The 24,632-nt window shown below is 36.3% G+C and overlaps 4 protein-coding genes, 10 non-coding genes and 1 pseudogene across 14 annotated transcripts; 11 read left to right on the forward strand and 4 right to left on the reverse strand.

The window, feature by feature from the left end:
• Positions 1-29: 29 nt before the first annotated feature.
• LOC111468921 (AT-hook motif nuclear-localized protein 1-like) lies at positions 30-2,565 on the forward strand. Its single transcript, XM_023114070.1, has 5 exons — positions 30-818; positions 1,013-1,083; positions 1,177-1,308; positions 1,804-1,965; positions 2,051-2,565. Exons 1-5 carry the CDS (start codon positions 422-424, stop codon positions 2,282-2,284), a joined length of 996 nt encoding a protein of 331 aa, XP_022969838.1. The 5' UTR covers positions 30-421; the 3' UTR covers positions 2,285-2,565.
• Positions 2,566-3,636: 1,071 nt separating this feature from the next.
• Positions 3,637-10,876, reverse strand: LOC111468924 (annotated as a pseudogene).
• Positions 10,877-11,078: 202 nt separating this feature from the next.
• Positions 11,079-13,531, reverse strand: LOC111468923 (protein cornichon homolog 4-like). The gene is made up of 4 exons (XM_023114072.1): positions 13,165-13,531; positions 12,650-12,831; positions 11,527-11,649; positions 11,079-11,431 (listed from the first exon to the last, which is right to left on the reverse strand). The coding sequence occupies exons 1-4, from the start codon at positions 13,234-13,236 to the stop codon at positions 11,395-11,397; spliced, it is 414 nt and encodes a 137-aa protein (XP_022969840.1). The 5' UTR covers positions 13,237-13,531; the 3' UTR covers positions 11,079-11,394.
• A 771-nt stretch (positions 13,532-14,302) lies between these two features.
• On the reverse strand, positions 14,303-16,131 carry LOC111468922 (uncharacterized protein At4g22758). Its single transcript, XM_023114071.1, has 3 exons — positions 15,544-16,131; positions 14,914-15,121; positions 14,303-14,785 (listed from the first exon to the last, which is right to left on the reverse strand). The coding sequence occupies exons 1-3, from the start codon at positions 15,850-15,852 to the stop codon at positions 14,541-14,543; spliced, it is 762 nt and encodes a 253-aa protein (XP_022969839.1). The 5' UTR covers positions 15,853-16,131; the 3' UTR covers positions 14,303-14,540.
• Positions 16,132-16,669: 538 nt separating this feature from the next.
• LOC111468920 (pentatricopeptide repeat-containing protein At4g22760) lies at positions 16,670-18,563 on the reverse strand. Its single transcript, XM_023114069.1, has one exon. The coding sequence runs from the start codon at positions 18,445-18,447 to the stop codon at positions 16,711-16,713; it is 1,737 nt and encodes a 578-aa protein (XP_022969837.1). The 5' UTR covers positions 18,448-18,563; the 3' UTR covers positions 16,670-16,710.
• A 254-nt stretch (positions 18,564-18,817) lies between these two features.
• Positions 18,818-18,890, forward strand: TRNAK-CUU. The gene has a single exon. It is a non-coding gene; the product is annotated as a tRNA-Lys (tRNA).
• A 77-nt stretch (positions 18,891-18,967) lies between these two features.
• Positions 18,968-19,040, forward strand: TRNAK-CUU. Its single transcript has one exon. It is a non-coding gene; the product is annotated as a tRNA-Lys (tRNA).
• Positions 19,041-19,163: 123 nt separating this feature from the next.
• On the forward strand, positions 19,164-19,231 carry TRNAK-CUU. Its single transcript has one exon. It is a non-coding gene; the product is annotated as a tRNA-Lys (tRNA).
• A 131-nt stretch (positions 19,232-19,362) lies between these two features.
• TRNAK-CUU lies at positions 19,363-19,435 on the forward strand. Its single transcript has one exon. It is a non-coding gene; the product is annotated as a tRNA-Lys (tRNA).
• Positions 19,436-19,556: 121 nt separating this feature from the next.
• Positions 19,557-19,629, forward strand: TRNAK-CUU. Its single transcript has one exon. It is a non-coding gene; the product is annotated as a tRNA-Lys (tRNA).
• A 123-nt stretch (positions 19,630-19,752) lies between these two features.
• On the forward strand, positions 19,753-19,825 carry TRNAK-CUU. Its single transcript has one exon. It is a non-coding gene; the product is annotated as a tRNA-Lys (tRNA).
• A 123-nt stretch (positions 19,826-19,948) lies between these two features.
• Positions 19,949-20,021, forward strand: TRNAK-CUU. Its single transcript has one exon. It is a non-coding gene; the product is annotated as a tRNA-Lys (tRNA).
• A 123-nt stretch (positions 20,022-20,144) lies between these two features.
• Positions 20,145-20,217, forward strand: TRNAK-CUU. Its single transcript has one exon. It is a non-coding gene; the product is annotated as a tRNA-Lys (tRNA).
• Positions 20,218-20,468: 251 nt separating this feature from the next.
• Positions 20,469-20,541, forward strand: TRNAK-CUU. Its single transcript has one exon. It is a non-coding gene; the product is annotated as a tRNA-Lys (tRNA).
• Positions 20,542-20,664: 123 nt separating this feature from the next.
• Positions 20,665-20,737, forward strand: TRNAK-CUU. The gene has a single exon. It is a non-coding gene; the product is annotated as a tRNA-Lys (tRNA).
• The last annotated feature ends 3,895 nt before the right edge of the window (positions 20,738-24,632 follow it).

Here is a 24,632-nt window from a genome sequence, read left to right on the forward strand (position 1 = left end):
TTTTTTTTTTTTTTTTTTTTTTTTTTTTTTTAAATTCTATTTTTTTGCTTTTTAATGTTTTAATGTTTTAATGTTTTTATTTTCCTGAAAATAGATCAGCATGCTGTAGGCTTTGTGATGAGCTTAACTGTTTATTTTTAGCAAATCTCTGAAAGTAAACAGTCTTTTTTGAGGTTTTTCAGTTCATGTTAAAGTTCTTAAAATTTTCTTGCTCTGTTCTTCCGTTCTTGAGATTTTTTTTAAAAAATTAATACTCGTGTATCTGGGTTTTGATTTTGAGGAGTTTCTTGTTCTTCCTGTTCTTCGTGTTCTTCTATTGTGATGAGGGGATGGAAATTAGAGAATGAAAAATGAGTTTTGATAAATAGTTGGAGGAAATATTTGTTGGGTGTTTTCCCTCTTTTTGTTTTATTTTTAAGTAATGGAGGGAAGGGACGGTGGTGCAAGTAGTGGGGTTACTGTAGTTGGATCAGATGCTCCGTCCAAGTACCAAATAGCACCCAGGACCTCCGATAGCCCGCCGCAGACCGGTGGATCAACGCTGCCACCGGCGACTCAACCAACTTCCACGCCGTCGGCCTCGGCGCAGGTACCTGCGCAGCCTACGCCACCCACGGCGGCCTCCTCTGTTCCGGGAAAGAAGAAAAGAGGGAGGCCGAGAAAATATGGACCCGATGGCTCTGTTAATATGGCTCTGTCTCCCAAGCCGATATCGTCATCGGTGCCGCCGCCGGTGATTGACTTCTCGGCGGAGAAGAGGGGGAAAGTCCGGCCGGCGAGCGGTGTGAGCAAAACCAAATTCGAAGTGGATAATTTAGGTAATGTGAGTGGATGTGGGTCCTGTAGTTGGATTCTTTGATTTAGTTCTTGAAGAAGCATATTGTTGGTCTGATTCTTAAAAGATTGATAGCTTTCTAATTTGATCTGAGAATGTCGGGATCTTTTTCTTTTTTGTTGTTCTTGTTTGATTAGACTCCATGATTTGTCACTAAATGTGTCGTGTCTTTTGCAGGCGACTGGGTGGTTCCATGTTCTGTTGGTGCAAATTTTACGCCTCATATCATCACTGTCGATGCGGGCGAGGTAAAATGCTCATTCAAATCATTCATTTCTTTTAACTCTTTGATCCATACTTTTGTGGATGAACTATGTGACCAAGTTTTTCTTCTAACTTAGGATGTTACGATGAAGATAATATCATTTTCTCAACAAGGACCTCGAGCGATATGCGTTTTATCTGCTAATGGTGTGATCTCGAGTGTCACTCTTCGTCAGCCTGATTCGTCTGGAGGAACATTAACATATGAGGTGATGCATTTATTTTATCCTCTTGGTTAATCAGTTCTGAATGAATTCATGAAGTTTGTGATGTTTTTCGTCTCTTGGATCTTCTTAGTATGCTTTTCTTGGTTCGATCATGTTTGTTATGTTTGACTTAGGCGGTTGATTCGTTCATGGGACTGTTTACGAGTTGATTCATGAGGCTTTACTGGATTCCTGAATGTTTATTCCCATGTTATAGGAAGTAAAAATTTAGGTCGTACAAGGTTACAACTCACCGCTAGTAGATATTGTTCTCTTTGAGCTTTCCCTTTGAGGGGTTTTTCAGAGAGAAATTTTCACACCCTTATAAGGAATATTTCGTTCTTCTCTACAACCGATGTGGGGTCTCACAAGTGGGGTTCGAATCACGATTGTTTGTCTCACGTACTTCTCTGCGAAAACGCAGCTGACAGAGGATAAAGTATACGATTAGAATGTTGAAAATATCTCATATCAATCTTCTTCCCTTTTTATTCACAGGGTCGATTTGAAATACTATCCTTATCTGGCTCGTTCATGCCGAGCGACAATGGAGGAACTAGAAGTAGATCGGGTGGAATGAGTGTTTCCTTAGCAAGTCCAGACGGGCGTGTCGTAGGCGGTGGAGTTGCTGGTCTATTAGTAGCTGCAAGTCCTGTTCAGGTACGGTATTTCTATTTCGATCGGTTATCGATATGGCCTACGAGCTACGAAAAACTGAGATTTCGCTTATTCTTTGCAAAAATAGGTTGTAGTAGGGAGTTTTCTTTCTGGAAACCAACATGAGCAGAAACCTAAAAAGCCAAAACAAGATACTAATTCAACTGCTCCGCCAACTGCTGCCATTCCAATATCTTGCGTCGACCCTAAGTCGAACCTCTCACCGTCCAGTCCCTTTCGTGGCGATAACTGGTCGACGCTGCCAACCGATTCGAGGAATAATAAGCCAACTGATATCAATGTATCCCTACCCAGTGCTTGATATCTAAGCTCCATAACTCATTTGCCATCAACAATAAGCTTCTAGTTGGTGGATTCCTCATCTTGTGTTCATGCTCTCTGTAACTTACCATTGTACTTCCAATGTAGAATTTCGAACTGCCCCACGTCCCCTGTCGATCCCCCTCGGTTAGCTTTTCACTTGGTAGAGTAGCTATAGGCTCCCCGATGCAGCTGTATTGAGTTGAGTCGAGTAGAATAGTTTGATATAATGTGAACGACTTTTACTCTGTTTCATATCAATGGATTGTGATTTTAAATTTCGTTCATTTTTGCTTGGATTCACATTAGATTTAGATTGAAAACTCTTTTGGTTGAGTTAAGAACACGAAGCGAAAGAAACCGTTAAAATGAACAAAAATCCCCCATAAGCTATGAAGGATCACATAAGAAATTGATTCCAAAATGTTAACAAAAAAATAAAAAATTAAGTCAACTATAATCAACATCAATATAATATAATATATATATATATTAATGATTTGATTGGTGTAATTACGTAATTTGATTGAACTAATCAAATCAATATATAAAGATTGATTAAGCAAATTAAGTAAGAGTGAATCCATGCATGTATTATTATTATTATTATTATTATTATTATTATTATTATTATTATTATTATTATTATTATTATTAACTTAGCTAAGTTGAGAAAAGTCCCCATTTAAGCTAAATATATCGTATGGCTCCCAACACATATTTCAGGTTGTTTTTGTAATGTTTTTCTTTTTATTTTTATTTTTACCGTGTTTATATAATTCAATGACCATCAATCACGACTATCAAACCAAACCATAAAAGTTGAATTAGATTGAATTTTTAAAAAATCGAAATTTTGATTTAGTTTATGGGTTAACATTTTTTAGGTCGAATTAATCTGAAAATAAAGTCACAATTTAGCTCAATGCAATTATATCTCACCCTACTTTTATTAAGAACATTTAATGTTTGTCATTGATGTTAGTGATATGTTGTGACTGATAAATATTTGATATTTAAACTTTATGAAATTTTAATTATTAATGTAACATATATCGTAGATAAGTATAACTTTAAATAATTAAAATTTTTCATGATAATTAAAATTGAAAAGACTTTTTGGTTCTAAGAACGTATCTCACTACAAATTTATTAAATATTAATATTAAATCACAGATGATCAATCTCATTCTCATTTTTTATGACCAAATTCGAGTATCACTTTTTTTAACCTCGCTCTCATTTTGGTACGCTTGAATTATTTTGTTCTCTTCACATGGAGGTATTTCGAACAAAATTATTCTTGCGCTTGCTCCAACTTTTGCTGCATGAATTTTAAATGATTAGAAATAAAAAAGGACATTTTGGGAATTGTCTATTACCATTCCAATTCTAGATATATTAAAGCAACACCTAGTAAACAACATCAAAAGAAATAGCATTCTCATTCTCAATCTCATTCTCATTTTCAATTCCTTCCTGGTTCGTAAACAGGCCCTTGATCTAAATTGAAGATACTTACCGGGAAAAGAATAACAAAAATCATATTGCCTAAGAACGCCCAGATCAAAACAAGATATGAACTTTCATACATAAACTATAATTAATTAGTTGTGTGTTCCATGTGAGCCTAAGAACAGCATGTGAACGTTTGGTTTAACTCTAACCAAGCCCTGTTCCAGAATCCTTGCGAGGTGCATCAGCCTTACTGCGAGGTGGCCTAACTATACGGTCTATGAGTCCATAATCAAGAGCTTGCTGAGCCTTCATTCGATTTATGTCCTTGTTAATATGCATTTATCCATTGACAAGGTCTCTAAATTAAGGTTGCATTCCTCAGAAACATTTCAACTTTAATATGAGATAAGTTTCAAAATTGGCATGAGTGAACTATGAATGTGATAATCTTGCATGATCGTAGAAGATCAAGTTTCATAAACAAGAAACCGTGTTGGTCATCTCCCTGCTAATATGTTTCATTATGAATAAAGATATGCTATATGCTAAGGTGTGGACGAACTGACCTTTTCAACAGGCTGGCCTGTTTTTTTTAGAAAGCTCATCTTAAAGATAATCCATGATTCTCAAGAGCTCATTTGCTTCATTTCGAATGTCATCAGCCTTCCAAAAGGATTTTCAAACAAGAATGTATCAGAACAAAATGTTCAAAACTTAAGACGGGCATATGTGATCAATTTGCATGACATTATATAACAAATTAATGATACCTGGCCACGTGCAGCTCCGGAAGGGGGTTGCAAAGCAATTCTTGATAGAGGCATGGCAGAGCGGTTACCCTAAACAAGGAAATGTGTGGTTTGATTTATAAGAGAAAAAGAAGAAACAAGAAAGTAGGTTCAACCACACAGATAGGAGGCTAACAAGCGGGGAGACGGTTTTCATTAAAAGCATGAAAATTGCATAAAATCCGTACATTGGGGGCAGCTAGGCACAAGAAATGAGCATTTCCAAGTTTATTGGATGCAAATAAAGGGTTGAGATTTGTTTATCAAGTCACAAAAAAATATTTCTTGATGGAGTTAAAATGATTTAACCGACTGAAAAATAGGGGTCACTTTTACCATTCTGAAGAACTCCCTACAAATTCCGAAGTCATAGTTTGAGCAACACCTACTGCCTTACGGCACTAAATTTTGTTTGACAATACAAATTGAAGTATTTACCTTTTCTCCAGCTGCTAAAAGAAAGGCTGCCAGATTATAGGCATAACCCACGCAATGGGTAGCTACAGGACTCTGCAAGCTCTGCATTGTGTCGTAGATGGCCATACTTGGAGTTAGCTGCAAAGATGCATGGTTTCATTAGGAAAATAATGCTAAACGAACCATTAGAATATAACGAAAAGAGAAGGAAAATATAACAGATGATTACGATGAACCTTGTCCCAGTAAAAGATATGTCTATGCCGAACTCACATCTCCACCTGGGCCATTTATGTACATATAGAGTTTGTTGGAAGTTTCAATGCTGTCAAGATATAGTATTGTGGCCAAAATTTGACCGCTACACTCTTCATCAATGGTTTGCCCAATGAAAACAACTGGTTCTCAATACTGAACACAAGAAGAAAGTCAAGATTATAAAAAATCAGTACATTCTATTCTCTTTTTTTTTTTCTTTTTTTTTTTAAAAAAGTTGATTTTGACATTCATAGCTTCTAGCTAAAAGAAGTTTACTTTGGTATAATTGGACAGGAAAAAAAAAGAAAATGAAGTAACAAAATGATAAAACCTGCAGCAGCAGCATTCTACTGTGAATAGTTTTACACTGATGTTAATAGTAAATTTGTGATGAATTAATTGAAGCCATTGAAACTCATGTGTCATGGCGGTGAGTCCCATAATGTCAATCTAAGATTTCGCTCAGCCTCAGTTGGAGCAAAATTACATAACTAGATCTATCACTTACTAGGGCATTCCACAAATCAACCCATTGCCAAGTTCCCTCGCCAGGCACCCGCGGTGTCCCTATAGGCATCATCTGAAATTGTGCACGGGTAGCCTTTGTGTTATACGTGTTGAAATATCATCACTAGCCCAATAATTGTACGAGCACATTGTATATTTATTTTAGTAGAGATTTTAGGAAAGATATCTGGTTTTAGGAGAAGAGATCTAGATATTTTAAGAAAAAGATTCAGATTTGTTAGATTTACATTTAGATTTGTTAGGTCTAGATTGTGTAGCTCTAGTATAAATACACCTCCACCCTGCCTAGGTTATTCATCCAAGAAATCCAAAAAGTATTCTACAGTCTCTTGTATTCTCTTCTCGATTGGTCTTAATAAAGAGTGCGAGTGTTTCCCACAGATAGTTGTGTTCAACAATTGGTATCAGAGTAAGGTTAGTGTATGTTATCTGATCTCTTGGAATTCTTAGTATGCTCTGTGGTTGCAACTCTATCTGATCTTCCACATCAGAAACGATTTCTTGAGATTAGTAGTGAGTGAGTTTCTTTTGTGTCGTGAGCAGTTTGTGACTCTACAAGTCCTGTGTCGAAAGAGCTTGTTTGGTATTACTGAGGTATAGCCAACACGATGGGTGATTTCCAAATCGTTGGAGAAATCAAGAAACTCAACAACAACTACAACACGTGGGCAACATGCATGATGTCCTATTTACAAGGACAAGATCTTTGGGAGATCGTTGGGGGGTGTGAAACTATGCCGCCAGAGAAGAATTCTAACGGCGCCTTGCGCAAATGGAGAATCAAAGCAGGCAAAGCAATGTTTGCCTTGAAGACCACAATCGAAGAAGAGATGTTAGAACATATTTGGGATGACAAGACACCGAAAGAAGCATGGGACACGTTCGTGATGTTGTTTTCAAAGAAGAACGATATGAGGCTACAACTTCTGGAGAATGAGTTGTTGTCAATTACACAACGTGACATGACGATTGCTCAGTACTTTCACAAGGTCAAATCAATCTGTCGGGAGATTACTGAACTAGACCCGAAGTCTGCGATTGTAGAATCTCGAATGAAGAGGATTATAATCCACGGATTGCGACCAGACTATAGAAGCTTTATTACTGTTGTACAAGGATGACCCACTCAACCATCACTTGTAGAGTTCGAAAATTTGTTAGCCAGCCAAAAAGCCATGGCTAAACAAATGGGAGGCATCACATTGAAGGGTGAAGAAGAAGCACTCTACACAAGTGAAAGTCGGAGCAATAATAGGCCGTCTACCAAGCGTGGATACAATGGTGACAAAAGAAGAAGTCACAAAGGAACTTCACAACCTGAGAGAGCTCAGAAGAACGACAACAAGAGTTTCCAAGGAAAGAGATTTGAAGATATTTGTTATAATTGCGGAAAAAAGGGCCACATGTCTAGAGATTGTTGGTCCAAGAAAAAGTCAGTTGAAAGCAATGTGGCAATATCCAAAAAGAAGATAGAGGATGAATGGGATGCAGAGGTACTATGTCCAATAGTAGAAGACGAGCTAGCACTCATGGCAATGATGGAAGAGCATATCGATAACGAGGATGATTGGATCATTGATTCAAGATGCTTAAACCACATGATTGACGATCAAAGCGGTGCAATGGAAGAGGGGTGGCCCTCAGAGAAGGAAGAATTACCAGGCCTTGAGCTAAATAAAGAAATTCTTTTACCCAACACAGAGGAGCAAACGGAAGAAATTCTTTTACAGAACACAAAGGAGCAAATTGAAGAGATTCTTCCACAAAAGACGGGGGAGCAAATTGTACACATTTGCTTAAGTGCTGATGTGCTTAAAGGTTCAAGTGACGCTAATGTTGGTGAGCAAGAAGTGACTCAACCAAGCGAGCCTAGTGAAAATGAAATGACACCTTAACAACTCAGACATTCAGAAATAATCCTAAAGGCAAATCCAGAGTATGCCAACGCAGTAGAAGACGAAGTTAATGAGCCGGAGACATATGAAGAAGCATTACAAAATTCAACTTGGCAGAAAGCGAGGGAGGAATAAACTATAGCCCTGGAACAAAATCAAACTTGGGAATTAGTGCCAAGACCAAGAGATACCAAACTCATATCTTACAAGTGGGCTTACGAAATAATGTGTACCCCAGATGGATCAATCGTGAGGTACAAAGCTCAGACTATAGATGCAGGGTTCTCTCAAGAATATGGACTAGACTATGATGAAACGTTTAGTCCAGTGGCAAAGATCATTATCGTACAAGTTCCTCCCGTACTTACGGTAAATAAAAATTGGAAATTATGGTAGATGAATATGAATAATGCTTTCTTGCATGGAGTTAAACAGAGAGCTCTACATGGACCAACCGAAGAAATTCGAAAAGGAAGTTGGAGTCATGGATCAATATATGCAAAATCCGAAGAAGCCTCATTTGGATGCGACTCGACGGACCTTGAGATATGTCAAAGGTACAATCAATTACGATCGTTTATACAAAAGAAGCGAAGACTGGAAGCTAGCTGGATATTGTGATATCGACTATGCAGGAGACCACGATACCCGAAGATCAATCACTAGGTATGCGTTCAAGCTCGGTTTGAGAATAATTTTTTGGTGTAACAAAAGACAACCAACCATATCATTGTCAACTAAAGAAGCAGAGTACAGAGCAGCAACTGAAGCAGATCAGGAAAATACATGGTTAAAACTTTTGATGGAAGATTGACACCAGAAAATTAAGTATCCAATACCACTTCATTGCAACAATCAATCTGCAATTCGCCTAGTAGAAAAATCGGTGTTTTATGTTAAAACAAAGCATGTGGAGGTATACTACCATTTCATTAGAGAGAAAGTCTTGAAGGAAGAAATCGAGAGGCAGCAAATCAAGACAGATGACCAAGTGGCAGACTTGTTTACAAAAGGGCTAAATACTGGCAAATATGAGAGTTTTCGCTGTCAGCTCAACATGGTGTAGCGAATGAGGACTAGTGTTGAGGGGGAGTGTTGAAATATCATCACTAGCCTATTAGAGTCAAGCCCAATAATTGTACGAGCTCATTGTATATTTATTTTAGTAGAGATTTTAGGAAAGATATCTGATTTTAGGAGAAGAGATCTAGATATTTTAGGAAAAAGATTCAGATTTGTTAGATTTAGATTTAGATTTGTTAGGTAGATTGCGTAGGCTCTAGTATAAATACACCTCCACTCCACCCTACCTAGGTTATTCATCCAAGAATTCCAAAAAGTATTCTACAATGTCTTGTATTCTCTTCTCGATTGGTTTTAATAAAGAGTGCAAGTGATTCCCACAGAGAGTTCGATTGGTTTTAATAAAGAGTGCAAGTGATTCCCACAGAGAGTTGTGTTCAACAATACGTCCTGCATGTCAAGTATGAATAGAAGAAATGCATCGACTGCCATACGAATACAAGTAGGATAGGATGCAACTGAAATGCCTTCTCTTTTCATTTGTCTTAAAACTTTTTATTTCTCTTTAACTTTAGTAATCCTAACAGATGCCATTGATACCGAAAGCACCAACCAGTAGAATCGGAATCACCTTCAAACACTAACAAAGGTTTGAATGGAAAATATAAAAAAATAACTAAGATCTATTTGATAATAATTTTGTTTTTAATTTAGAACACTACTTTCACCTATAATGTTCTTTGATGTTATCAACTTTCTGTCAACGTTTTCAAAACTCAAATCAATTTTTAAAAACTAAAAAAAAATAGTTTGTAAAAACTTGTTTTTCTTTTTGAATTTTACTGAAAATTCAAATATTTGTTTAAGAAAGGTGAAAACCGTACTAAAAAAATGTGAGAAAAAACAAAAATTACAAAAGCAGAAAGCTAAAAATGAAAGCATTATCCAAGAGGCCTAAATGTTCACAAATAGGTACATAACATATGACCACGTTACTCCAAACACTAAAATTCGGCAACTGAAGGAAAAGAAAAAAAACATTCAAAAGGCCCAAGAAAAGTAGTGCAATTCCTATATTCAGTAGAATAGTCGTAATATTCGATCATTTCTGCACACTACGCAAAAAGAAGGGATTTCAAGTCAATCTCTCCTGACTCCGTGCAATAATATCGCATGATTTTTCAGACTGTGAAAGGATAATATTTCAGTAAGGAAATAGATGAAACATGATGTGTAAATAGCCGTCATATGACCTAGGAGTTGAGAGTAATAAAGCAAGCCATTACAGCATAAAATATAAGTACCACAACGGTATACTTCCACTTCTTCATCCTTGAAAAGCATAGATGTCATGAAAGTCCAAGATTTTCAATTGTTTACTATCACCATAATTTAATAGGATATTTAATTTTGAAGAATGTGCTTCCAACACAGCAAAAAAAAAAATTGAAAATAGCGCTACAATTACCTGGCTTGTAAACTTTTATGAACTTTTCCATAGAATTCGGCAGTTATATTAGGTTTTGCTCCTCCGAATGGACCTTAAAATTTGAATAAAAAAACAGAAGCAATATGTGATTAACGAGCGGTGAAACAGGTAAGTGACATCACGAGAAGGAAAAGATAGCAAACTCACTAGCAGATTGAAGCTTTAGTCCCGAGAAAACCTTCGACGCAACGCTTGCAAAATTCAAAAAACCAAAACGAAATCAGGTAAGCGTCGCGAATAGCATCAATTTTAACTGTTAATCGGAAGAGAGGGAGAACCTGAGAGAAGGCTGGGAAACATTAATCTGAGGCTGAAGACACTGAGCAGAAGAGACTGCCATTACTACTCGATAACAGAGCACCCAATGCAAAAGAGGAAGACCCCTTTTGGGTCTGATTCCGAAGAAGATGATACAGTGCCGAAGGATCAGGCGGAGTCAGAATTCTAAATTGGGCCTTTTGGTATTCTATGACAGACGCTAAGACCGATAGATGGTTGGTGGGCTCCACAGGCCCATATCCATAAGCCTTTCAATTGATTTCTTTTTCATTTTTTTTTAATCCAATTAAGTCAATTTGTATTTGAACAATAATTCTGAAATTTTAAAATTTTGAAATGGCCAACTAAGAACATAAACTGATTATACACCTAAGTTGCAGACGTTTCTTTATTGTCCCATCAAGTTATTACTCATGATATGGACGTGAGAGCATTAACTCTACTCATGCAAGCTTAAGAACAAGCTTAAGAAAAAGCCTGGAAGGTTCAGACGTATGCCAATATCATATGACCAGGTGTGTAACAACGTTAACAAATATGATTCTATTTGGGTTTTTCCTTCTCGGCTTCCCCTCAAATGTTCAGATGTAGTGTAATTAGTACTGATTATTTTCAACATTTTTCCATTAACTAAAACGTAATGATAATTCGAAACCGAGATGCCCCTTCAACGGTGTCAACATGAGCATAACTTAACAATAATAAAGACAATGTCGGAGGTAACCTCCGATCTCCAGTATTCGTTTATAAATGCTTTCTATAAACATAACAAGAACAGCATAATAATAGATTTTAACATTTTCATTTATAGGCAGCAGAGAAAAATATCAGTATTTAGTAGGAATGAAAAGAAGAAGAAGAAAAAAGCTTTAGAATTACAACACAAGAAGATACCCTAGGGAGTAAGTACACCAAGCTTTGTAGTGAGCCGCACAGTGGCTTTATCTCTTACAAGACAACACTTTGCATAATCTATTCAAGACTCGTGATCCTCCAACGCACTGTAAATTAACCTGCAAAGCAGACAAACAAAATGGAAAAGAGAAGATGTTAATGATTTTAAAAAATAGGTTTCAAAATAAGAAAACGCTCTCTCCAATTGGATTACCAAAATATGGAGAGGAAGATGAGAGAAACAAGATAGACGAGTTTGAAAAGTCTTTGCTTTTTTTCCCAAGCTAACTGATTAAATATCTCAGTAACATCTACCAGGTGCTTTCGCTGAGTGTACCTGATCATGAGGACACCACACATTAGACAGATCAACAAGCTTGGCATGAATTACCAGCAACCAAAAACTCGAGTTATTAAGCCATACGCTCACAACCCAATCTCAAATATGTTAGTTTGGCTCATCTTAAATGATACCCACCGTAAATTAGTTCTAGTCATACTACATATTTGTTACGGCCCAAATTCACCACTAGCAGATATTATCCTCTTTTGCACTTCTCTTTTGGGCTCCTCTCAAGGTTTTTAAAAGGCGTCTACTATGGAGAGGTTTCCATACCCTCATAGAAAATGTTTCGTTCTCCTCTTCAACTGATGTGGGATCTCACAATCTACCCCACTTCGGAGCCCAATGTCCTCGTTGACACTCGTTCCCTTCTCTAATCAATGTGGGACCCCCCAATCCACCTCCTTTTGCATTGGCATATCTCCCGGTATTTGGCTTTGATACAATTTGTAACGGTCCAAGCCCACTACTAGCAGATACTGTCCTCTTTGGACTTTCCCTTTCGGGCTTCCTCTTACAAAGAATGCTTCGTTCTCCTCCCCAACAAATGTGAGATCTCACAATGTAAATCTCCAAAAGGAGACTAGCCATGAGACCTTAGATTCTCAGCCATCCCAACACGTAACTTATCTGAAAGCTAATGTTATTAATCTAAATCTCAGAAGAGACTGTTGGTGCTTTAACACTACATACATTTAAACAAAAAAAAGGTTACGAGTTCACTACTTAGATGCTTTCCCCAGCTGGTCAGCACTTGGCCACCGAGTGTTTACCAGGCATGATAAGCTCTCTTTCTCTCTCATTAGTATTGGTTTATAAAAGATGATAGGCCCTCTCTTTCAAACATGGAATTCAAAGCCCAGAATGATAAATGAGGTTCTGATAGGTAAAATTGGCAATCGACATAAAGCATATACCCCACTAAAAATTATGCAACCATATCTCTAGTACAGTAAAAAGTCAGATCAAAGATGTAAGAATTAGAGAAACTTACAATCTTATATTATAATAGAGGTAGGGAACACAAAACAATGACATAATCCAATGCCCTGTTAAGAGATAGAAGAAACACAAGACTCCTTGAGTGATGAACTCGGGCAAAACAACTTTGTTTATCCGTGATGAGGAGTCATATGGGTTGATATAATCAAACTCAAGATCAGCTAAGCACATTAGCTGCAGCAAGTTTCAAAAGCATCATAAGTTCCTCAGTTCCAACCTTGTTTTAGGCAATTAACAATACTGTATGTCAATTATTCATATGAAGGGAATTACGATATCAATTCTATAGAACTAGCCCAATGAACACATGTAAAAGTCCAAAAAAAAAGTGTAGCTAGTGTTTATATCTAGAAATCAAAGGGCCTTGAAATCAAAAATCAATCTGAAAGCATGACATAAGAATATTCAGGTAAGTCTGTAGATGAGAATTAAACAAACAGAGCTTCGAATACATGCAGAATAACAAATCAAGAAAAAGAGACAGAAATTTTAGGGTTTAGAGCGAACCTGGAAAACGACGAGTATAAGAAGCGCAATGATAATGAAGAAGGAGAGGAGCCAGACATAGATATCAGCCATATTAATACCCTCAACCAACTGCCCGTGTCTCGTTGCTCTCCCTGTGTGTCCGATTGGAAATCAACCTCAACGCCGCCACATCGTCACCGGTCCACATGCGCCTGCGGAAGCGGAAATGGATTGAAGGAGGCGGTGAAGGAATTATAAAAGAAAACCGTTCACAGTGAACCCCGCCGGAGCCTAATCCCTACGCGCAAAGGACTGATCGCTTCTGGATGATCTAAATTTCTCAAGGCGACCGGAGGTCCCCGACAAGACCTTTTTTTCAACTGCTTCCTTGTCGTAGAGGCAATTCCTCCTGGATTTTTTTTTTTTTTTCTTCTTTTATGTTAATAATTACTCCGTTAAAAATAAAATTTAGATAATGTTTTTAGTTGTATTAACGAAACCTTAAACACTAATAATTTAAACTATATTACGGAAAACGGTTATAAAAAATGAAGTTAGACAAAATTTTGGAATAAGAAACAAAATGATTAATATTTTCATTTATTGTATCCAATAATCAAGGAAGAGGGGAAGATGGAGTGTTTTTCAATAAAGGTATTTAAAAAGAAAAATAAAAGTAAAAGTATTAATGAACGTTTTTCATCAAGGGTGTTCTTTATTTTTTTAAAAAAAAAATCAAGGTATTAATAATAATTTTAAAAGTTTTGACTTATTATTGGGTATTTTCTATAATATTTTTTTTATTGGAGATTTGAACATTTGACACGATGATAACATATGTGAACTATGTTCTTGCTCTTATTACGTTCATATTTTGAAAAAGTTGGATAGTTACAAAATGACTAATATCTAAGAAAAGGATCTAAAGATATTAATTTAAAAAAAGTAAAGTTGTTATCACTAAGAGACACAATGGGACAAAGTGGACAATAATTGTAGCGGACTTGAGCGGTTACAAATGGCTGAGCAGCCCTAATAGGAACGGATTGTGAGATCTCGTATTGATTGGATGGGACCCATCCGGCCAAAAGAGCCCACAATTACAAAATTGTACAAAAAAAAAAATATATATATATATAGAGGGATATGGGAATGGGAAGCCATTGTTTCTGAAAGAATGGGAATAAAAGTTTTGGTATAGAACTCTCTTTCTATTTACCATTACAATCTTGCAACAGTACAATGTCTGTAAATAAGACTATAAGCTATACTATGTACAGTTTATTTTGAAGATTTTTTAGAAAAAAAAAAAGAGAGGATACAATACAGAAAATGGGAAAATATTTGTTAAAAAGAGTGACATATTTAATATTCTGTGTTACTCTTCAGAAAGATGTCTAATTCTTGGGTTAGACTCATTTCACGCAGACTATGAAGTTCCAGAGCTTTCTTGTTCTTCTTACAATTTTGCCCATTTTCCTGGCAATGAAGCTAGAAAGCAAGAACCCAGGAGGAATTGGTGAAGCAATTATGGTTTCTTTGGTAATCTCTTGAGTGCAGCCAGCTGATTCTCCGCCATTTTTGGCATGAGAGCTATTGCTGGTTCGAAGATAGAAGCTTCTGCTACCAATTTCCCCAATTATTTCTGCCCTGTCAAGACCTGGGCAGAGGAGAAAACAGAAGCGTTTAGTACACATTCGATCAACTTCAGACTGCCACTCAATTGGGTTTCTCAGGAGAGTGTAAGAGATTTCCAATGAATTGAAAGTGAAGAAAATTTGACATTACTCCGGAGGCTGAAATATGAGTGATGCAATTCATAGGAAGATGCTGAATCTCGTTCAAGTTTTGGAGTCCTTCCTTCTTCACTATATTTAGCAACAACAAGCTTGATCGTCTCCTCCACACTGGATCCCAGTTTAACCATGGCTCGTACTGGCCCTGGGCTCCCTTCAACAGTCACATTGATCACTACCTTGGCGTCTTTCTTGTAGCCCTGCATTGCAGAACCGCGCTTCAATCTCAGTGTTTTTCTATGCTAAAATTGACTCAATAAACAATGGATTTATGAAGCTAATTTCAGAAAAGCCCTAAACAGCCGATCAATCATTGATCCGAACATACGATTACAGAGCAGAAAAGGCAAGATCAGATGATTACTTAGACAGGAAGAAAGGTTATGTATCTCAGGAATTAATGTCAAAGAATAAAATAAACAAACCGAACACGAAGAGTAAGATTAACAATGACGCATTAGCTATTCCTCCTTTTCTGGCTATTTGATCAAAAGCAGAGTTCACGGATTCGTAATTGGAAATCAATTGAAATCAATTGAAATTGATGAAGATTTCTTTCCGCGGAGACTGATAAATTAGGTAATTAGAAAAAATCTTAAAGAGTAAGATTCGGAACCCTAACCTCGACGATTTGAGCGGGGGAAGGAATCAACAGAGGGGATGAAGCAAAGGCTTCCGAAAACGTATGAGGACGGAAAATAATAACCTCTTCCCCTTCCTTCTCGGACGTCATATTCCGATCATCTCCACTGGCGGCGGCGACGGTCCAAAATTGGGGATCCGATGAGCATCTGGATAACTTGGAGGACAGAGAAGGAGCGCGATTCATCGGGGGAGTTTTCCGGTGGGGAGACGGAGAGAGATTCCGGCACGACTTGTTAGTCAGACGAGAAATAGCAGGAATTCTCCGACGGAAACTGCTGCTCGACATTAATCGCGGCGGTGTAACTGGTTCCGGTGGGTTTGTGAGGCGAATGTGAGTGGAAGTTGAAGTTTGCGGGAAGGGAAAGCGGAAGTAGTTGACAGTTCTGAGACAATTAGGAGTTACATGAAAGTTGCCTTCATCCGCAGGGTTTTGTTATGGTCCGAAACGCCGTCGTTTACTTAACGTCTAATCTAACCATCCAGGTGGACCCCTCACCTAGCCGACCGTGCCGTCATGTTGGTATTAAAAAAAATCTTTTCTTTTTTGAATTTAACGTGTGAACGTTAGAAAATACAATGGCTCTTTATACATGAACGAGTTATTACAACTATTATTATTATTATTGCATATTTGACTTTAATTAAATACATTTTTATGAGTATTTAAATCTATTATAAAATAATCTATTATTCAAGGAATGTGTATTATTGCTATTAAACATAGAGAGAAGAGTCATTAATAAGGATAGTGAAAATTCCTTTTTTCTTTCTACTTTGAATTAAAATAATAAATTTTTACATGATAGCTATATAATACAATTTAATATCTTTTAAATTATAAATCTATCCTATAAAAATAATAATAATAAATTGTATGACCCATGTTTCAATGGATTGAAATATGAATGGTTTAAGTCTATTTTTAACCAATATTGTCTCATTTGAATTTTTCTTTTCTAAAATTTTAAAAATGTTTTAAAAGAATGTTTTGTCTGTCTCTACAAAGACTATAATCTCACAAAATATCTTACAAAACTCTATTCCACATCCCTAAAGTCAAAATTTAGCGAACTTATATATGTGAACTTATACTATAAAGCGTGTAAATTAAAAATTTGTGTTCAAGATTCAAACTTTCAGATGTTCAGATTTCAGATTGCTCCATCCAACTACACCCAGATATCTTGGCAAATACTTTATTTCCCATGGCTTTTCTCAGCCTCTTGGCATCATCCCACCTCTCCACAGAAGAGTAGATGTTGGCTAGAAGAGACCGATATCCGGTTGTATCGGTCACCAACTTTGAGCAATTTCGAGCTGCGATCTCCCCGAGCTCAACATTGTTATGTAACCTGCAAGCATGGAGCAAAGCTCCCCAGACACCAGCATTTGGCTGCACTGGCATGCTTTGTATAAGCTCATGCGCTTCTTCTAACCGCCCTGCCCTGCCCAACAGATCCACCATGATTCCATAATGATCAGCCAGTGGCTCAAGTCCATGGTCTTTCATGGACAAGAAACAAACGTAACCTTCATCGACCAAACCGGCATGGTTATACGATGTAAGAAGCCCGGCATATGTCACAAGATTTGGGCAGATGTTTACACTTAGCATCTCTTCGAATAACCTGATTGCTTCAAATGCTTTACCGTTTATACCACATCCAAAGATCATAGCTGAATAAGAGACTAAATCCTTCTTTTTCAGATCATTGAACAGTTCAAAGGCCCTTTTGATGTTCCCGGATTTCGCATAAAAATCGACTAATGCAGTTGCCAAATGGTCATCTAATTCAATCCCAAGTTTTTCCATGTACGATTCAATCCAAGCACCATAATTCAGATTTCCCAGCTGAGTACAAGCAGATATAATGCTAGCAAAAGTCATCTCATCGGGTTGGATATCCACATGGGGTTGAAGCATTTGGTTGAATAACTTCAATGCTTCGTTAGGCATGCCATTTTGTGAATAGCAAGCAATCAATGCGTTATAAGAGAGAATCTCTTTCTCACCCATATTATTAAAGAGCTCACAAGCTGAACCAACCTCCCCAAGCTTCGAATACCCAGCAATCAATGTAATCCAGGAAACATTATTTCTGTTAGGCATTTCATCAAACATGTTTCTTGCAGACTTCATGTCTCCACAGTTCACGTAACCACTGATCATTGCATTCCAAGAAGCGGAACTTCTTTCCCCCAGTTGTTGAAATAAACACGACGCTCGATCCATATTGCCAGAATTGGCGAATCCCGTCAACATCGAATTCCAAGATATGACATCCTTTACAGGCATTTCATCGAACACTTTCTGAGCGTCATCTAAGATTCCAATTTTCACATAACCAGACAAGATAGAATTCCACGAAACCACATTTTTCTCAGTCATATCATCAAACACCTTCCGAGCAAAACCCATATCACCCAATTTTGAGTAAAAATCCACAAGGGCAGTTTGCACATAGACACAGCGACAAAACCCCAATTTATATACCTGAGCGTGAACAGAGCTCCCACCAAACTTACAGATAATCCTACCGCAAGCTCTCAAAGTCGAGGATACAGCAAAGGTGCTCGGATGCAGTCCCAATCTCTGCATCTGAACATAATGGGAGATTGTTTCCATGAATTGGCCGTTCTGGGAAAAGAACCGAACGGCGCAGCCCCATGAGAAGGAATCTGGGTTTTGCGAATGACGAAGGATCCGTTGGAGATAACGGGATACGATTCTGGCGCGAGAGAACTCAGAACGAGTAATTTGACGGACCAAGCAAGACTCGAGATTTCGAAGCCCATTGACGAGAATTTGGGCATGAATCTGAGTTGCCTGCTTTACATTTACAGGTTTGTTCAAGAATATTTTTAGCTCGGAAGCGAGCATCAAAATTGGATGCAGTTCTTAAATTTACGTGCTTTGCGTGCATCTGAGTCGTCGCTCAACGGGACAGAGTAGATTGCATAATTCGCAAACTTGGGCAATACATTCTAGCAACTGCAACTGATGGAGTGATAAAAGCTTAGTTATTATTATTATTTAATTAAATCATTTTACCTAATTAATATTAAAAAAGTAGTGATTTTTTTTTCTTTTTAATAAGTTAAATTCGTTTGAATGCATATGTAATTATGGAAATAATGATCACCTAAATTTTGAATTAATAAAATTTTCAATTGTCAAATGTTTAAATAATATTAAATAATACTTGCTTCAATAATAAATATATAAAATAGTTTATAAAGCCTTTCAACAAGCCCGTCTAGCTCAGTTGGTAGAGCGCAAGGCTCTTAACCTTGTGGTCGTGGGTTCGAGCCCCACGGTGGGCGTTTTTTAGTTTTTTGCAATTAATAACACTAATTAGGTTATTCAATTGATACATCAAATGGTTGCACGTTTTGTGTGGGCCCGTCTAGCTCAGTTGGTAGAGCGCAAGGCTCTTAACCTTGTGGTCGTGGGTTCGAGCCCCACGGTGGGCGTTTTTTTCTTTTTTTTTTTGCAATTAATAACACTAATTAGGTTATTCAATTGATAAGTCAAATGGTTTTGAGTCTAATTAGGTTATTCAATTGATAAGTCAAATGGTTGCACGTTTTGTGTGGGCCCGTCTAGCTGGTAGAGCGCAAGGCTCTTAACCTTGTGGTCGTGGGTTCGAGCCCCACGGTGGGCGTTTTTTTCTTTTTTCTTTTTTCTTTTTGCAATTAATAACACTAATTAGGTTATTCAATTGATAAGTCAAATGGTTTTGAGTCTAATTAGGTTATTCAATTGATAAGCCGAATGGTTGCACTTTTTGTGTGGGCCCGTCTAGCTCAGTTGGTAGAGCGCAAGGCTCTTAACCTTGTGGTCGTGGGTTTGAGCCCCACGGTGGGCGTTTTTTTCTTTTTTTTTGCAATTAATAACACTAATTAGGTTATTCAATTGATAAGTCAAATGGTTTTGAGTCTAATTAGGTTATTCAATTGATAAGCCAAATGGTTGCACTTTTTGTGTGGGCCCGTCTAGCTCAGTTGGTAGAGCGCAAGGCTCTTAACCTTTTGGTCGTGGGTTCGAGCCCCACGGTGGGCGTTTTTTTCTTTTTTTTTTTGCAATTAATAACACTAATTAGGTTATTCAATTGATAATTCAAATGGTTTTGAGTCTAATTAGGTTATTCAATTGATAAGCCGAATGGTTGCACTTTTTGTGTGGGCCCATCTAGCTCAGTTGGTAGAGCGCAAGGCTCTTAACCTTGTGGTCGTGGGTTCGAGCCCCACGGTGGGCGTTTTTTTCTTTTTTTTTTTGCAATTAATAACACTAATTAGGTTATTCAATTGATAAGTCAAATGGTTTTGAGTCTAATTAGGTTATTCAATTGATAAGCCAAATGGTTGCAATTTTTGTGTGGGCCCGTCTAGCTCAGTTGGTAGAGCGCAAGGCTCTTAACCTTGTGGTCGTGGGTTCGAGCCCCATGGTGGGCGTTTTTTTCTTTTTTTTTTTGCAATTAATAACACTAATTAGGTTATTCAATTGATAAGTCAAATGGTTTTGAGTCTAACTAGGTTATTCAATTGATAAGCCGAATGGTTGCACGTTTTGTGTGGGCCCCTCTAGCTCAGTTGGTAGAGCGCAAGGCTCTTAACCTTGTGGTCGTGGGTTCGAACCCCACGGTGGGCGTTTTTTTCTTTTTTTTCAATTGATAAGCCGAATGGTTGCACTTTTTGTGTGGGCCCGTCTAGCTCAGTTGGTAGAGCGCAAGGCTCTTAACCTTGTGGTCGTGGGTTCTCGAGCCCCACGGTGGGCGTTTTTTTCTTTTTTTTTTTTGCAATTAATAACACTAATTAGGTTATTCAATTGATAAGTCAAATGGTTTTGAGTCTAATTAGGTTATTCAATTGATAAGCCGAATGGTTGCACGTTTTGTGTGGGCCCGTCTAGCTCAGTTGGTAGAGCGCAAGGCTCTTAACCTTGTGGTCGTGGGTTCGAGCCCCACGGTGGGCGGTTTTTTCTTTTTTTTTTTGTAATTAATAGCACTAATTAGGTTATTCAATTGATAAGTCAAATGGTTTTGAGTCTAATTAGGTTATTCAATTGATAAGCCGAATAGTTGCACGTTTTGTGTGGGCCCGTCTAGCTCAGTTGGTAGAGCGCAAGGCTCTTAACCTTGTGGTCGTGGGTTCGAACCCCACGGTGGGCGTTCATATAATATATATTTAATTTTTATATTAGTTTTACTTTCTTTTTTAACCTGTTGGGGTTTTCCTTTTTAAGTTGGGCAACGGATAAAAAAAAACCGGATTTATAAAAGATGATTCTCTCTCTATCACTACTTTCTACGGCATTTCTACTGTAGGCTATCATGGATAATGTCAGCTACTTCACCATTGCCGTACACGTGTCTTTCTCTTTGGTAATCTAGTCGACATGTACGTGATGGGCCCTACTTCTTTTCCTTAATCAGAGCCCAATAACAGAGAGAAGCCCAATTAAGAACAATCATAATGGGCCGAGGCCATGATTAAGATTCTCTTAGGTATGGAGCTGAATTCATGCGGTGCGTCCCATATGATGCTCTTTCTAAATCAGAAATTATAACAAATAGTGGAATTTAATGATAGCTACCAACTTTTTTATCTTTTTCAATTCTATTTCATCAAATTCTTAAAAAAATAAATATTTTATTTTGGTCGGAACAATCCAACCAACTAAATTCAAATAGTCATATTCAAATAGTGTTATGACTAGTGAATATTTGACATTTTAATTTTTATGAAATTTTAGTTATTAATTTAACATGTATCGTAGATGAGTTTTTTTCAATAATTAAAAAAATTAAACCGACAATCAAACCCGAAAATAAAAAGTTGGGTTCGGTTGTGAACTCTATCCACGTTGGTCTAAAAGATTTTTCCAGTCCAACCTAAGTGGATCTGTGTACCTGTTTTTAACCGGAATAATTTTGCATTTGAAGTTGGTCTATTTTTTAACTTTTAAATTTTTAAGAATTAGGAATATATATATATATATATATATATATATATATATACATTTTTTACAAACGTTAGTATTTAAATTTAATATTATTGAAATCAAGAATAATATGCAGGCATTTTTATGGTGACAGCTGGCAGAAATAATTTTTTATTTCTTGTAAAAAAGAAGAAGAAGAAGAAGAAGAAGAAGAATGGGCTTCTTCAGTCCATGGAGATTTGGGTCTACGTATGCTTGATCTAATGGGCCGAATGAGTGTTGTTAAAGCCCAGTTTAAAATGCTGGCCCAACCTCGTGGGGGCAAAATCGTCAATAGCCATTCTAATAAAATTACAAAAAACTAGGTTAAAGTAGTTTTTATTTATTATTTGTAACTAAAAAGTGAAATATCTAATGGTTGGGATTTGCTAATGAAGAGTCAATTTAGGGGGAAAAAAGTGTCCTATCTATCTGCCTTAATGCCTTCCAATTTTCAGCCAACAAAGGCAGGTGGATTACAATGAGGGCTCCTACTTCAACTCCCACCTTCCACCTTCTCCATTTAACCGCCCTTATTTAAGATGAACCCGAAATCTTAAATTAGTTGGATAGGTGACTATAGCAACACGAACATAGTTCATAACCCAACTCAATCTGATCCTCTATTTTTTAGTTGGGTTGGATTAGGTTTGAGTTGGTAACCCAACTCAATTTGACCTTCTGACATGATATGGAATCACTACAAGGGAAGTAAGATTTGGATTACCTTGTTGATCGAATATCTCAATGCAAGAACATTGTTTGAGATTCGAATCACTCCACAAGCAAAATCGATCACGTCTAACTTGAATGATTCTTGTCGATCAAATATCTCAAGACAAGAACACTTGTTTGAGATTCAAAACACTCCACAAGCAAGATTGATCATGTCGAACTTGAATGATTCTACATGTAACCTAAACTACATAGAATTGCAAATAAACTTAGCCATTGGCTAAAGAAAAGCTCAAATGCTTCTTTTACTATATTTTCCAAGTCTCTTACACATACAACATACATGACTTTATATAGCCTCAAAATGAAACTATTAAAGACATTCCAAGAGTTGTAACATTCATACTTAATGGTCATAATTAACCATTATAACATAAAACTTCATTATTCTTCAATGTGGCATGAATTGAAATATCTTTTGATAATTTCAACAATATTTTTTTCACGCCTTCGTTGAAGCATCATGTATGATTGATGTCTCTTGGTTCATATCACCTTCTATTTTCGAGTTGGGTTGATTTAGGTTTAGTTATCGAATTGTTTAATTATTTAAAGATTTATATTTAGATGGTATTATAAGTTAATGGTGTTGTCTAATCATGATTATTATCTTAAAACACTTTTTGTTTGGTAGAATAATTAAAGGCTAATCTACTATTGTTTATATTTATGCAATTCCATTTAGGAGCCTTTGTTTTTATAAACATTTAATATTTTTTACTTCAAAAAAGAGAGAAGATAATTATGAAAGTACTATTTTAGACATCCTACCAAAGATTAGTTCTAAATCTACCTATTACCATTTTTCTATTTCATTTTGCTTTCTTGTTTCTTCTACATAATCATCTTTTTTTATGTCCCACTTTTAAGGGTAATATAGTCATTTTCTTCCTCTTATTTCACTAACGAATCTTAATATATTAAAACTTTCAAAATTAAAAAATATTAATATATTTTATTTATGATGCAAACAGAATAGAGTTCACAACCCAACCCAACCCAACCCAACCCGACCATATATTTTTTAAATGGGATTGAGTTGGATAATCAAATTATTTTTTTATTGAATTATTTAATAAAATTCTACTTATTTACACACATATTACATTAATAACTAAAATCTCATCAAATATCAAACATTAACCAATCATAGCTTTTTTAGTTGGTCGAGCAAAATGTCAACTTATGAACCAACTCAAATTTAAAAAAAAAAACTCAAATGTAATTTTTTAAATAATATAATAAATTAGTTTTAAAGTTATTTTATTAAAAAGTAATTTGAAAGCCACGTGCAACTCACGTGGCATTAAGCTATCCTCAATAAATATTCCTATTTTCGTCATAAAAGATCTCATTGCTATTTTAGTTATATTTCATTTTGTCAAAATTGGTGTTTATACCAAAAAAGTATACGTTCGTATAAAAAGTTTTATATTTCTACTTTTAAATAACATATAAATAATTATTTAAAAATAATAATTGGATGAGAAATTGTAACGTCATCATATTTGTAGGATTTTATAAGAACTTTTATTTGATTTGACACATTTTAATATCATAATACCAATAATATACTTCTAATTTTTTTTAATAATATACCATTAATTTTTTAAACGAATAATGCTAATTTTAACCTTAAATATTAATTTTCCAATTTATTAAAAAAAAATAAGAAAAAGGAAAAACGAAATTGAAATTGAAATTGGAGAAATTTTATGACTTTATTAAAGAAATAATTTCCAAAGTTTTTTAAAAAAATAAAATAAAATAAAGGATCAAATTATGACTTTATTATAATTTAAAAAAATGAAACAAATATTTATAAAAGAAATGAAAAAGAAAGAAACGGACAAAGGAAGCCCTACCCCACGAGACCCACAACAACAATATAAAAGAAAATAAAATGTTATTATTATTATTTAATTTTTTTTTAATTAAGAAAACATGAATGGAGTGCCTAAAATAACGAAACCCAATGAAGCGCGTGTTGTACACTCTCCAATCAGGAGAGATTGGTGAGTATGACACTATACAGTGTTCTCGTACGTGAGGTTGAGATGCTGTAATAGCTGATGGGAGAGTTTTCCTTTAACTGCGTTGTTTTTCCACGCGCATTGGTCTGCGCGTTGACGCGTGAGTTTTTAAATAGAGCTCTTTTATCGTCTCGGTCTTCTTATTTCTCTTCCTCGGAGTATTATTTTCATCTGGAATTTCGTCTCAAAACATTTTGAAAATTTATTATTATCAATCAAAAATTGAGATTCACCCTCTTTCTTAAGACCCCCGGATCGGCGGCTTCCGCCATGGAAACTCGCCGGGAAATACAGAGGCGGCGTCGGAGGGGGGGG

This window comes from Cucurbita maxima, unplaced genomic scaffold (genome assembly GCF_002738345.1).
Source record: "Cucurbita maxima cultivar Rimu unplaced genomic scaffold, Cmax_1.0 Cma_Scf00038, whole genome shotgun sequence".
NCBI lineage: Eukaryota > Viridiplantae > Streptophyta > Magnoliopsida > Cucurbitales > Cucurbitaceae > Cucurbita > Cucurbita maxima.